We start from the raw sequence: 15,072 nt of genomic DNA on the forward strand, positions 1-15,072 counted from the left end.
ACATAAATAGTTTAAATGTTCTGAGCAACGCTCGCTCGCTGCCGCTCGCTCATACCTAACCAGTTTAAATTTAAAAACGTATTTATGTAGCAAAACGTAGCCGTTTGAGCCAAGCCAGATATGTGACGCAGCGGAGAGTTCATAACCATTGGTTTCTAAGCGTGGCGCCGACGTTCTAAACAAGAACCAACATTTATTTATATTTCCTAAGTAAACATTTTTGTGATTAAAAATACCTAAATATACATATATAGTATATTACGAATGTTTTCTCAAGCTTGTGTTGTTTAATTAACATTATTTGATAATAATAGTCTAAGACTAAAATGTACTAAAAGATCGCATGTCGCGTAAAGAGTAGTTCACGATGAACTGCTCTACGCTACTCACATTTTTTTAAATTGAATAGACTGCTCATCAAAGTTTTATATGATGTTACTGATATATACTCTGATTAAAAATATATGTATTCTATAAATATGAACGTTTGTATATTTTAAGTGTCTTTATCAATATGAATAATATGATGTACTTTTGACATTTGAAATAAGAATAATTGAAGCATAGTTGCAGCATGTGATTACTAGTCACATTCATATATAGGAATTATCAAGTCGTTCGTCCAATCAATTCCTCCTCCCGGTCCTTATCATAAATATATGCAGTCGCATGCAAATCAGAGTGGATTTTATTATGCTTTCCATTAAGATGTCACAAGCACAGAAGTAGTAACATAATATATTTCAGAACGAAAAACATTTTGACCTTAAGCAAATCCAATATGCTAGAAAAAAATTGAGAAGAGGATCTTATAAACAATTTTTAAATTAAAACTAAAATTAAGATTATTAAAATTGTGTCAGAATATATAAAGATTTACTCTTATTATTAAAAATATTGCTTTACACGTTTCAGGTGAAATGGTAATCTTATTTTGAGTACCGCAAGTTGTACACATTAATAAAATGTGCGTGTAATTTATCGTCGCAATTTTGAAAAGTAAAAACGTAACGAATGGTTGTCCACAACCGGATTTGCAAGTTTTTTTTATAAAACAGTATGTTAATTACGACAAAAAACCCGCTCATCTTCGACATTATATATTCTTTTATTTCAGACTGGAATGAATGGAAAAAAGTCGGACAAAAACGAAAAGGCGTGTCATATTTTTTAAGTTTTTAATGAAAAAACACAAAGAATGTATACATCAGTCACTTGAGTGATTATCAGTTCGCATCAACAAATCATGCACAAATTGTGTCATTAATCAAACATTGACATTTCACAACAATCAAAAACAAGTCAATGAATAAAAAAAATCAACATACATAAGAAAGTCTCATTTTTTAATTTTGTAATACAGAATCTCCTAAAAATTTTATCATATAAATATATAAGAACAATAAATAGTTAAAAATTGACTAATTATTCATTAAATTATATAATCACAATGATTTTTTTATTTAAAAAATATAGTTTCTCGCGTTATAAAATAAAAGGCAGTCAATACTTATGCTATATCGTTATAAATATTAATCAAAAATACGTTAAATATAAAACATTAAAAGTGATAATGAATTAATAAGCGTAAAAAATGACGAGATCTAAATCGTCAGTCAATCACAAATCATAAGCACGAAACGTCGTTCATAATATCCGATATCATCTGTTTGTCTTTGAGCGCATGGCTCACTTCAGACTCGTCCCATTGCAGTGTAACTTTCTGCAACCGCGCATCTTTTTTGCCGCTCAGTCTTAAAATGCCTCGGGTCTCCACCAGTGAGCAGAGCCCGAAAAATTCACTGCTGTCGACAGCCACCAAATTACGTTTGGTACAAACCCTATAAATCCAAAATGAATTGAATTGTCTTTTTCAAACAGCTTTTGTATTATATATTATAAATTTTTACCTTTTGTACACGTCATAAAGTCTTCCAACAGAGACATCTTTATTCTTGCCCTTGGTCAAAATCAACAAGAGAGAACAAATTAAGATCTTCTGCTGCAGAGGAAAGCTGTCGTCGACATCGTCGGCCAATCGTTGGGATGTTCCGTAAACATCGTTCAAAACATTCATAACTTGCTTCAATTCAACAGTACAGCCAGCGTCCGGCTTCTTACTCCTGGCACTGTAGACCGTCTTCGGAGAAGCTAATTCTGCGACTCGCTTCCCAATATCTAAAGCCCTTCGAACGTCTCCGGACACAGCGGCAACTTTACCTGAAAAAAACACAGATGCATTAAATAAAATTTAAATTTACTTCAATGTATAATTGCGAACTTACCAGCTAACATCTGAATGGCCATTGGTGAGAACAAATCGGTAGTCATATCTTCCTTCAAACGTTCCGTGAATATTTCTATGATTTGCTCTTTGGTGTAAGGCGCAAAATGCATAAGCTCCGGTCTCAGATCAGATCTGGCTTGCAGTCTAGGCAAGACACGATCCGTGAGATCCAAAGCGTTAGCGATTCCGATGAGAACGATCTTGGAATTCTCGCGAGACGGCCACTCGAAGATGGTGTATAGAACTGATTGATTTTTATTAGTGAGTTGATCTATTTCATCCAAAACTAACAGTCTGAAAATTATATAAAATTTGGTAATCTTTTATTTATTAGTATATTTGAACTTTAAAAATGTATTACATCATGTTATGTTTTCCGGCTAAATGTTTATCGATCGCTTTCAAATACCCCTTTTCAGAATTAGCACTCGACTTAATATGCAGCTCCTGACATATTCGGTTGAATATGCTTCCGGCTGATTTCATAGTCGTACAATTTATGTACACTTCGGTGAAACCAGCTTTGTACTAAAAATAAAAACCTTTATCAAAATTTGTCTCAATGTATTATGCTGCTTAGGAATTTAGAGTGAATAAGACAGTATCTTGACTAGCACATTTAAAGGCTCAGAATCATTCTAGCTGCTCAAATAAAATACTCACTTGTGGTCTTTCTAAGATATTCGTCAAACAGGCAGTTTTTCCAGTGCCCGGTTGTCCAGAAATATATAAAGTTCCAGAGTTCTGTTCATGTAAATGATTGTCTAAGAAATTCGTCAATTTATCTAGTTCCTTGGTTCGTCCGGGTAGTGTCTTCTGATTTTTTACGGACTCGTCCAAACTTAAAATAAATACATATATATAAAAATGTAAAGCAATTGTAATAAACATTACATTGCCATTCAATACTCACTCGTTATTCGCATCGATCTTTTTGTGTGCTTTTGCAGATTTAGCTTTACTCGAAGGTCGTGCTTTCTTTGTAGGAGAACAATCTATAAATTCACATATAAATATAAATTATTATTTAGTCGCATGTATTAAGCATCGTAAGTCTTACCGGATTCGTCGCTAGAATCATAATTCAATTGCTTCTTGCTACTGCTGCGTACATATTTTCTCTTCAAAGGCCTCTTCGCCGGAATGTTAGTTAGATCTATGTTCTCATCTCCGCTGTCCAGCTCGACTAGCTTCTTGATTTTCGGCGGTGCAGTCTTAATCTCTTTTTGCACCGCCTCAATCTTTTCGGTAACGTCAACCTTGTCAGTCTTATCATTTTTGTCTGAATAAAAGTTAAATTGGGCTTTTTTTCTGATGCAGAAGGGTAACGTCGATTGGACGCCTGCCATTTTTCTGAAACAATAAAAACACCAATTGTACTTTTAAGAACAGACCAAAATTAAAACAAGTCTTGAAGGAAGTAAAGCATACTCGACTGTAAGATAGCTAAACGAGGACTGACGAATTTATACTAACAAGATTCGAAATACCTTTTAAACCTGTGCTATAAAAATGTAGATTATTTTATTAAAAAAATACTATTTAAAATTGTATTTTTTAAAGTTTAATGATAAATATGTATTAGACCTATCATATAATGTTTTTTTTTTTTTATAAGTTATCTAATTTATATTAAGAATATCAACAAAAAATAGTGGTAGTATAGATACTATAGGACCATTGGAGGTCAAAAAGGTAGATCCTACCTGTCGCGTGGATCACCACCAGCGAACTGAGCGAGTAGGTACTATCTGACCCATCGGTTAAGTGTTAATGGCTGCATATTTAGAGACAAATAGCGAACCTGCGCAATTTTTTGTGAATCAATGGGAAATAAATGTAAATTAAAATCGCCATAACTCGAAGATATTATTTTTAATATGAAAATTCATTAAATTATATATTTTCATATATTAAATTTTTCTTGAAAAAAAGACAGTGGTCGGCTAACCGGAGAAAATTACCCCAAATGGGGTAAAAACTAAATTTTGGGTGTAATGAGCTTCATTTAAAAATATACATTTATTGAAATATTTTTTTAAGACTCCTTAAAAGCTGCCCTTATTTTTATTGTAACTTCTAATAAATGAATTGTTTCTGTAGAACCAATGAATATGTCGATATTGCAAAAAGCTAAAAAGCATTTCTTTATTAGGAATATGCGATTTCTGCAGTAATTAAACTTTTTCTTTACTGTTAATGTTTTTGGTAAATTTTTTCTCACTTGTTTCAGTCTATTCAAGTAATGATGGGTATGTTTTTCTGCTAATTACATAATACAAATAACTCTAGTTTTTTTTTTTTTTTTAATAGACAATTCAATCCCAAATTACATCGTCTCTAATTGTACAGGATCTTCCTTAAGCGACACTGACTTTTTAAAATAACCGCCCTGAAACAATCTCAAGGACTCAAAGATCGTTCCGTTTTGTCTACGCCTCCAAAAATCCCTATATAAGTCCAAATCCTGGAAGCAATTGCCAGTACACTTCTATTTACTGTACACAACAAACTATAAAGGCAGTTCCCCCTGCGAAATAAATTATTACCAGTGAAATTCACTCCTTTATTATTTGACTCGCCTTCGACGAACACACAAAAGTTTAGAAGCCATAATCGACATTGCAGGTTTATTTGTTGGTGAGTGAAATTTAATTTTCCTTAACTACTGTGAAAAAAATTAATATTAAAAATATAAACGACTGTTCCATAAAACAACAGATTAGTTCAGAACAGTGAACACCCCATGAATCATTTTCCAAAAAATTACTTTGCATTAATGATTTAAATGCACATATCTCTTAAAATAATCCAAATGTTAAAATGCAAACTTGGAAAATGTACCAAAAATTAATAAATAAAAAAGATTTATTTTATTATTTAATTTTTATTTAACACATTCTTTACAAAAATATTTCATTTATCAATCCACAATTCCGTAATTGAAAACGCAAAAAAAATACAATTAACACTTGGACGACACCATCCGCCCAAAAGTTAATGTGTCAAAAAGCCCGTCCGCGATAGTTAAATTTGCAATAAATAAATAAATCAGCCTACTTGATAAAAAAAGTTAAAAGTAACAATACACAAACACGACATAGACTAAGTTTAGAAAAAGTCGCCCTCGTCGAGAAGCACTATACAAAAATCAACTTAATTTTAGCGATAATCTAAGAAACGCAGGTAATGCGAGTGCACATCGAGAATTATCTCTCGCTGACTTTTAAACAACGTCGAAAGTCGCACGGTGAAAATAAAAATAAGCTATCGTAGACGCAAAATAAAAAATTAATCTAACCCAATTTCAGAAAGGATCGTATTTTTTGGGTCAGAATTTATATTACATAGGTCAATATTTATATTAAAGGTCAGAATAAATATTAAATGGTCAGAATTTATATTAACTGATCGGAACTTGTATTAAACGGTTATAATTTATATTAAAATTTTAGATGGTCAGAATATATATTAAATGGTGAGAATTATTTTAGAATCAGATGGTCAGAACCATAGTGTTGTTATTTCTGTAATGCTGAAGATTAGTACAATTGGTCAATCTGTCATTAGCCTGTCGGCAGTTCATTAACATTATCGTTATCAAGGTTGGACTCGTAACATTGTCAGATGTCAACAAAACAAGCCGAGCGAGCTGTCCACCGCTGCTCTAAATACTTCGCATCCTACATATGATTAAATATATTTGTCGGTTTTAATCATGTTTACTGTTTTAAACAATAGTTTGGGTGCGAGAGATATTTTTAAAACAAATAATTTATTGCCCATTTACATTTTTTTATTTCACAATATAGTCCTATATTTTAATTCTAATCGCTTTGTATTTTTATTCCGACTGTGTGATATTTTAATTCTATCCATTTGATATTATCCGACGTTGAAAAATATCAGGTTGTGCCATATGACTTCCCGATTTTCAGTTAGAAATCAACGAAACCAACACTTAAAAACCGATAAATTCGCTTTGATTGAGAACAGTCAAAATTACCATTGATAAACAATAATTGTTTCCAACAAAAACAAGGTCTATATTCACTCAGCCCAATAAACTGGAATTTTATTTTTAACAAATTCTGGTTAGTGTCTGATGTAAACAGTAAATATATAAATAATGACTTTCCATATTTGGGAAAAGATGAAAGGATAAAACTATTTGTCACTCTCTGAAATTAGTAGAGCCATATACAGGATGTGGAATATATATATAACTATGGACAAGCATGTCCATTGGGACTGAATTTTTGGCAAAGAAAACTACGGTTGTTGGAACAATTTGCACAAATAGAACGGAGCTACCAAACTTGGCGAAACAGAAAAAGGACAATGACACATTTCTCAACAAAATTATATCGTTCAAATAATTGCACTCTGACAATTTACAAAAGCTAAACCAAATAAAAAAAGTACTGATTCTTAGTTCAATGCATAACTCTGTAGTGACCAAATGACCAGTAAAATCTAATTTTCGGAGATGGCTTTTATGGGTATCTTTTATAATTCTATATTTATTCAGGTTAATACATTGATTTTATTTTATATAAAGAAACTAAGAGAATAAATTTCTAGGCAATTTTTTTATTTCAATAGGGAGAAGTTGCCACTGAACATCAACAGCTAGACAAAGACAAAACATGCCAGATAAAATATTGCAAAGACAATAAGAGTATCAAAAGCTGTTTAAAATGTAAAAAAAATATGGAGTTAGCCCCATATTTGACAACTTTATATGAGAAACAAAAAAACTAGACAACTTGAAAGTAGGAAAATAAAACAATATCTCAATTTTATTGATATGAAATTTTGGATGAACGAACTATTGCTCACATGGCAACCTGGTCACACGAATATTGGTAGGAAATCAATCGCTCACAACACTATGCAGAGCAGTTGCGAATTTTGGCGCGAGTTAAAAAAACATATTTCCTATATAATAATTAAATACATTGCATTAATTTGCTTTTATTTATTTTTTAAACAATCAGCTATTATATAATTATGTTTATATCTATCACCATTCATTGATATATTCAGTTAAACAAATCAGCAGCTTTCATAACGTTTTCATAATCAAAATTATCCATATGCTTTCGATTTTTAAATGAAAAATACCTAATTGCCACATTATTATTAAAACCGGATAAAATTATTTAAAAAATTAGTGTATAAATATTTTATTTTAATCAATTGATTTTTTTCACTTTGTCTTGTTAATTTTGCAATTAATTTGTGGCCAATTTTCAATGATCACCGAACCAAAATTTGGTTGTTTTTTGAGCATGAGAATTTCGATTAAAGGTACAAGATGACATTGTTAAATCATTTTTACCCAAGAGTGGAATTTGCAATCGAGAACTATCTGTAAAAATTGCAGTGAGAACGAATAAAATATACATTATTTACTCTTAAATAAAATATACTGTCAAATTGGCCTGTCAAAAAACCGGTCATTTGACTTTCGGTAGGTTAAGCAAATATGGACCAATTATACTGTACATCAATAAATTAAATTATTCAAATTATGAAATTTTGCCACATCCTCCCCCTGATCGATTTTTATCTAATCCGTTACTTGGAATTAAATTTATAGAATAAAACGTTCCAAACTCAGTCGGAAGTACTTATAGTAAAAAAATCAAGATTTTCAACTTGATTTCTCAATAGAATAAGATTGATTAAATAAATTTGATAATGTTGAAAATATCGCATTTTTATTTTCATCTAAAAATTGGGCAATTCCATACGGTACAACCAAATATAATCATGACCATTTCTATTTTAGCTGTTGATTTAAATTCTGGCCATTTAATTTGTCGCCTTTCAGAAATAGAAACATAAAATAAAAAATTTGATAAAACTTAAGAAATAACATACAAAATATATAATCTAATTCTTTTAAATCCCATAATTTTAAAATTATAAATCGACCGCTCCTAAATGACATTCATACGGTAGAACGTAAAGTATGCGTTTAAAGGTCCTCTATTTATCTTTGGCGACTTGGTTGATCCCGTACGTAGCTTGAGCGTTATGCCTTATGTTGTTTATCACTTTCTCGAAGTGAGCTCGGGCCACCGGGTTGTTGTACCACTCGGCGGCGGCGCCGGGAGGCAGCAGGCCGAGGTGCGTCTGGAGCTCCAGCTGCTGCCGTAGGTACGACTGCGCCAGCGTCGGCTCGTTCCGAGAGAAGTCTCTCATCGCCGGACTCTCGTCGGGTTTGGTCTGCGAGCCGCTCGGTCTGCCCGGCGGCTGCGCTTTTTTAGCCGGTTTGACTTCGACGCTCGTAGAGGTCGGGGAGTTCCGGCCGTCGCGACTCCTCGGGGGCGGGAACTGCCTGCGTTCCGGCGACGGGCAAGCGATCACGAGCTTGGGGGACGAGCTCGGCGATCTAGTCTGGAAGCGGTCGACGTGCTCCCGTTGAATCGGCGAGCCGCTCGGACCCGCGTCTCCGGGCGAGCGAGCCGCGGGTCGCTTCTGCGGCTGATAATAGTTGGGGAAGAGCTTCGGAGCGCCGTTGGAGGGCGGAATCTGAGCGATCCCGATCGGCTTCGGAGGCGCCGGGACTCTGAGCGCGCTCTGAGGCGGCTTCGGCAAAGTCCGGGCGAAGCTCGACGGAGCGAGAGACCGCTGCCGATTGAACCTCTGATCGGCCAGGATGGCAATGGACTGCATCGTCTCGAGCGCCTTGGCCCGCTGGGGGCCGAGCTCGGCGCGCGGCGGGTGCGGCGCCGACAGGTCCAGAGCGCTGTCCGCCTTCGCCGTCTTCGGAAACGGAGCGGATTCGGCGACCGGGCGCGGAGGCGCGGGCGGACGGTCTCGCGCTTCCAGCGGTTTAGGCGCGACGACCCTCGCCTTGTTGAACTTGGGCTTCTCCTTGTGCTGCTGCAGCGACTGCAGGAACGTCTGCTGAAACGTCTGAGGTTTTATCGACGGCGACGTCAGCTTCGCTTCCGATATGGGCTTTAGATTGGGAACCGGGCCTTTGGCTCCGCTCGGAGCCACGGTCGCGGCAGGTTTCGCGGGAGGTTTGATAGGCGATGAAGCGGACGCCTCCGCAGTCGGATTTTCGGCATCCGGTAGTTTGATGATTTCGAGATGACCCTCTTCTGGCGGCGGTTTAGGTTTCGGGGCGGAATTTTGAGGAACGGGTTTCTCGCCGGTCTTCGGAGGAGAGTCTTCGCCGTCTTTGAGAGTGATGGAGAGAGACGGAGGAATGTTTATGTTGCAGGAGTCGAACAGAGATCTGATGTTGCGGTCGGATTCGGCCGGCGCTTTCGGAGGTTCCATCGTTGTTTTCTTTTCTGGCGTCGATTTATCCGGTTTCTGTTGCATCTTGGCCAGAGAGCGTTCGAGTCGCCCGGGTTCCATCGCGGGCTTCCTCTTGGGCGGCAGCGGATCGAGTCTCGGCGCCTCCGGTTTCTTCTCGGGCGTCCGCTCGACGTCGGCGGGCTCTTCGGGCTTCTTCTTCTCGGGCTCGGGGGGCTTCTCGGCGGGCTCCTCGGCGGGCGGCTGCGGAGTCTCCGTCGCGGTCGCGGTCGCTACCGGCGTCGGCGTCTCGACGCTCGGCTTGCGCCTCTTGGGCTCCGGGGCGTCTGCGTCCTTCTCGTCCGGAGGCGGCGGAGATCTAGACCGCTTCTCCGAAATTCCCCCTATGGCCGTGAGCTCGAAGGAGTTGAGGAACTGCGATTTTTCGTCTTCGTCGGGTCCGTCCGGCTCGGGGATCGACGGAGGGAGCTTAGGCGGCTCGGGAACGGGCTGCTTCGCGACGTCGGCTATGCGGTAGAAGAAGCGCATGGGCTCGACGCGCTTCCAGTTGTAGATGTACGCCACGTCCATGAGGGTGTAGTGGTCGGGGAGAGGCACCCTCTTGTAGAGGACCTCGACGCAGAAGAGCGACTCGTCGACGTCGAACTTGAGCGCCAGAAACTTTTTCAGATGCGACACTTGGACGACCGCCGGGCACCGCAGGTAGCGCCTAGAGTCGGGGGCGTCGTCGTCGAGCGGCGGCTGCTGCTGCTGCTGCGGCTCCGGGTCGGGGACGTCGGCCCCCTCGACGTACTCGAGGGAGAAGGAGATGACGTCTTCGGGCGAGAAGACGACGCGCTCCGTGTCCTCGCCGCGCTGCTCGGGGGTCGCCTCGGCGGCGGCGTCCGGCCTCTCGGCGAAGAAGGCGCGCCGCCGGGCCATCTCGTTGCGGAAGAGCCCCGGCACCAGCTTGTACACGATGTCCTGCAGCGTCTTGTCCAGCTTGATGTTGGGCTTGGCGGCGTTGATCATCATCTCGCACACGGGGCAGTAGCTCTTGACGGCCAGGTGCTTGAGCACGCAGCTGCGGCAAAAAGTATGCAGGCACTCGACGATGGTGGTGGCGTCCACGAAGTAGCCGCGGCAGAGCGCGCACACCAGATGCGAGTTGATCTTGCCGAGGAGCGTGCGAGGCGGGGGCGGGGGCGCCGACGGGGCCAGCGCCAGCGCCATCGCGTCCCTGGCCGTCACCATCTCGATGCGCCCCCGACCGCGGCCGCGGCCGTTCGGTTGGCCGCCCTGCCGTCCGCGAGAAGCCCGCCCGGCGCCGGACTTGGGCCGACCCCGCTTGGGCCCGACGAAGAGCATGTCGCCGCTTACCTGTCGGAAAGACGGAGGGTCGGCGGGCGGAGGGTCCCGGAACGCTCCCGGAACGCTCCCCAGCCGCGCAGGTCTCCGCTCTCCCGATCTTCTAAACGTTATCCCGTGCGACGGCGGACGATTCCCGCGCTTTCGCTCGCGCAGCCAACCTCAGCGAGCGACGACTCGCTCTAACGAATATTATCTATTCTTATTCTCAAATTATCCAATTGAACATTGTCTCGAAAAGCAACAACAACACTTTAATATCGAGAGACCGAAATATTTTTAATCGAGCGTAGAACGAACGCTATCCATTTCCTGCACGCGTAATATTTTTTACGTTTTTTCTTTACAAATAATAATATTCAAAAACAACTTTACGCTCTATGACAAACGAAGCACGATACACGCAGAACAAAAGTTGCCCGGTGTAGGAAAATATTTTTTTGCGATTTATGCAAATAAACGTTCTACTGTCGTTTAATTAAACTTTTTTTTACTAAATATACATATAAGAGACGTATGGAATACTTCGTCGATTCGTCACTCATTGCGCATCTAATAGGCATTAAAAGCAATAATGAGTTCTATAAATATTCTGAATAGCCACTACCTTATCGCTGTTAAAAATTATTCACTGGTGGTCGTTTGTTTTTTGCTGCCATCACTATCTGTGATAAAAACTTTTGCACAGAGCAACAAAACCGTGAGAATTTTGTTGAAACATAAAACACGAAGCGCATGTTATCAGTAAAAATCTCGACTTCGATATACAAGAAGTCTCCTGCAAAATAATATATATATGATATTTATCATATTCTTTTATAATAACAAAACGTTGATATCATGCGGATGTTTTGCGCTTTCATTATACTTTGCTGTATCTGATATATTTGATATGAACTATAAATAATAAAAAATTGTTATTTCTGCTTTTATAATAAATAATAATTTCAAATGTAAATGTGAAAAGCACTTACATCGTAATTGCCATATTCTACGTGTGATTCCGATTCGAACATTTCAATAGCGTTGTTATCTAAAAAAAATTCTACTATCTCATATACAATAACAATCAATAACATACAATATTTTGCTATATGATAAAAATTTTACTATTATCTTTCCAAAATTACTGACCTTTAAAATCAATTAGCTTATTATAATATTTACGTTTACTTTCAATATTCATAAACGTTTTTCTTTTAAAATGTATTCTAATATCTAAATATTTTTCAGAAATTACTTAATTAATTGTATTAAATAATTTTCCATTGGAAACTGCTCAAACATACGGTCATGTAAATCTTGAAAGATATCTATGCGGCATAGGTATCTTGCAAGATCTTGATTCAATCTTCGAGAAGTTAATTCAGTGCCAAAATTAAATAAAAACCAAATTGTCAATACGCTATTTAATTTTTTCATAAGCATAGTCTACTAATGGGCATAGGTTTTATTTAAATATTCTAAGGTATTATTAAAATTTTCTGGATATAAGGGCTTTATAAAACCTAATTGTCGAAAATTTCTAGAATTTAAAATATCAAATAAGTTGTTCATTCACCGCAAGAAATTCACGGTACCGGAAACATTCTTAAAATGATGCAATTTTAAAACATCGCGACAAAGTATCAAGGAATTGGCGATACTATTGTGGGAGCCTAGATTTGTTTCGGCCAAAACTGGTCGGCACTCGAGTAGCACTGGCGTGGCGGTTATTCTCTACACCGGCAATCTTCTGGGCGTTCGGACGTGTCGTCTCGCGTCCACTTTTTGCAAACCATGTAAACTACATAAATCTTTAATAAAATACTACTGCAGCGGCTCAATCTGTCTAATGCCACCCGTCACCATCCCCTGCGCTAAACTATTAATAAGTATCTGACTTGCTAGTTTTACTTTAATAAGTAAGAAAAAGTTTACAAGATAACCCAACAAAGAGACGTTTACGCGTGAAAATGAAATATTTACAGTCCCTTTCAGAAAATCTCAAAGACGAACATTAGCTAAATAAATAGTATATTTCGATAGACGGGAACCAGGCTTCACCATTTAATCACTTCAGGCATTAAAATTAAAGGCCGAGAGTTCTAACTATAAATTTATTTGTTCTTTAGTTTTGGATGAAATGGCCATTAGGCAAAAAGTAAGATGGGATGGTAAAACATATCACGGTTATGTAGATTTTGGCATGGGAATGGAAGGAGAGAACTTGAAAATTGCTAAAGAAGCTCTGATATTTATGGTAAACTTCCAGTAGGGTACTATTTAATCGATTCTATTAGCTCAGATCAAAAAGCAGAATTAGTAAAGTAATGATGTTTGGAAAAACTCTAAGACGGTGATATAGAAATTACTTCATTTGATGGTTGTTTTACTAATATTTCAATGGCAAATAAGTTAGGGTGTTATTAAACAGTTCCAATTTAAAAACAAAATTTGATCACCCTATGTATAAAAAATATGTTTGCGTATTCTCAGATGCTTGTTACATGATAAAATTTATTAAAATAAACACTTTTGAATTTAAACAAAAAATTGTAGATAACCGTTTAGAATTAGTAGATTGAAACCATTTAGTTCAATTGAGTGAATTACAAATTAAAGTGGTTTTCCTTTTAGGTAATAAATATTGTTCGCAACACATAAATTTTAAAAACGAAAAGTACATTTAATACCGCAAGCGATGACACGAGATTTAAACAAGTATAACATTACAGAATGTTTTTAACAATTTTCACCTTTGACTGTTTACTTCTTGACTTGTTTTACATTTACTCAACTTATTTATTAAAAAAATAATATTCGTATACTGTATAAATATTCAACCACGCAAACATTTTCCAAAACACAAACTTCTAGGTAACAAAGAAATAAAGTCACGTGATTCAGATTTAGCCACCTGCAAATCGATATCTATTACTAAATGGAAGGATCGAGGGCCAAAATCAGTTTTCGTTGCATAATACAACAACGAACAGTCGTAATAAAATAAGGAGAGAAAGAAGGTAAATCTTGTTCCAAGGCCATAGCCAATTATGACAAGTATATGGAGGAGTTTATCGCTTTGATCAACTACTTTTATCATATGATGTATCATAGATTTTTTACTGTTGGTGGATAAAATATTTTATTACTTACTAAATAGCGGTGTAGTCATTTTTTAAAATTGTATTGTGAGACTATATGGAAAAAAAGCTTATGTGATAAAGCAATGTCATATTTGACATTTAAAAACACATTAGTGAACGAATTAATCAGTTTTTGAAAAGTAGAAAAAGACAAGGGAGAAATACAATGATTAATAACCTAAATGATATTCACTAGTTAGAAAATAATGTAATGTCTTATTTTGAAGTTGGCCATGTTAACAATTATAGAAAAATGTGATTAGATATTTTTGCTTTCTTAACTATTACTTTTTATTGCTCTTTTTTACTTTTTGTAACATTCTGTGATGTATGCTTAGTGTATGAAGGAGAACTGTTTTTCGCACATTGAAATATTATTATTATATATGTATTTAAAAGTATTCAAAGAAATATTATTAATATATATGTACACACTTTTAAGATATATTATTAAAAAAATCTCAAAATTTGTCTAAAGTTGATAAATCCCTCACCTAAAATTCATAATGTTTTAGACAATCGAGTAATATTTTTCATTTTAAAATTTTTAATGCAATAATATATAAATTTTAAAAAATAATTTGCCTTAGGGTTAAAATAGATTAATAAAACTAAATTGATTTTACGAATTCTGAGGTATTACTGATTAAGCGGCTTCCATAAATGATGTCACAGGTTTTTCGTGTCTTTTATGTCACAATAAGGCATTGAGCCAGACTTCTGTTTGTTTTAAACCATTATAATTCCACTGACTCCCTCCTACACTCGAAATCTGTGATATACTTTATGGAAGCCACCTTATTCTACTGTGAAAAGTTATTCAATAAAATAAAAAATATATAAGTAGCCTTCAAATGATAATATTAAGTCTAACAGTAAATTATTTTAATGTAAAACAATGGTTTCAATATTTTATTTTATTAAAAATATGCATATAAAAAAATGGTCAAATATATCGTTGTTAAGGCCCCGTCGCTAGTGTTGCCAATTCTAGATATCGAGCCCCTGAGCGACCGGCCCTAGCTCGGC

At 37.1% G+C, this 15,072-nt stretch overlaps 2 protein-coding genes across 2 annotated transcripts; both read right to left on the reverse strand.

Annotated features, from left to right (window-relative positions):
• Window positions 1–1,507: 1,507 nt before the first annotated feature.
• Cdc6 (Cell division cycle 6) lies at window positions 1,508–11,079 on the reverse strand. The gene is made up of 8 exons (XM_088188609.1): window positions 10,928–11,079; window positions 3,348–3,640; window positions 3,201–3,282; window positions 2,951–3,128; window positions 2,649–2,815; window positions 2,286–2,581; window positions 1,911–2,220; window positions 1,508–1,841 (listed from the first exon to the last, which is right to left on the reverse strand). Exons 2-8 carry the CDS (start codon window positions 3,634–3,636, stop codon window positions 1,628–1,630), a joined length of 1,536 nt encoding a protein of 511 aa, XP_088044735.1. The 5' UTR covers window positions 3,637–3,640; window positions 10,928–11,079; the 3' UTR covers window positions 1,508–1,627.
• On the reverse strand, window positions 5,155–10,875 carry LOC148233661 (uncharacterized). The gene has a single exon (XM_088188608.1). The coding sequence runs from the start codon at window positions 10,799–10,801 to the stop codon at window positions 8,285–8,287; it is 2,517 nt and encodes an 838-aa protein (XP_088044734.1). The 5' UTR covers window positions 10,802–10,875; the 3' UTR covers window positions 5,155–8,284.
• Window positions 11,080–15,072: the final 3,993 nt, after the last annotated feature.

The sequence above is a fragment of the Plectrocnemia conspersa genome, unplaced genomic scaffold (assembly GCF_051122295.1).
Source record: "Plectrocnemia conspersa isolate PC_06_02 unplaced genomic scaffold, ASM5112229v1 ptg000007l, whole genome shotgun sequence".
Classification (NCBI taxonomy): Eukaryota; Metazoa; Arthropoda; class Insecta; order Trichoptera; family Polycentropodidae; genus Plectrocnemia; species Plectrocnemia conspersa.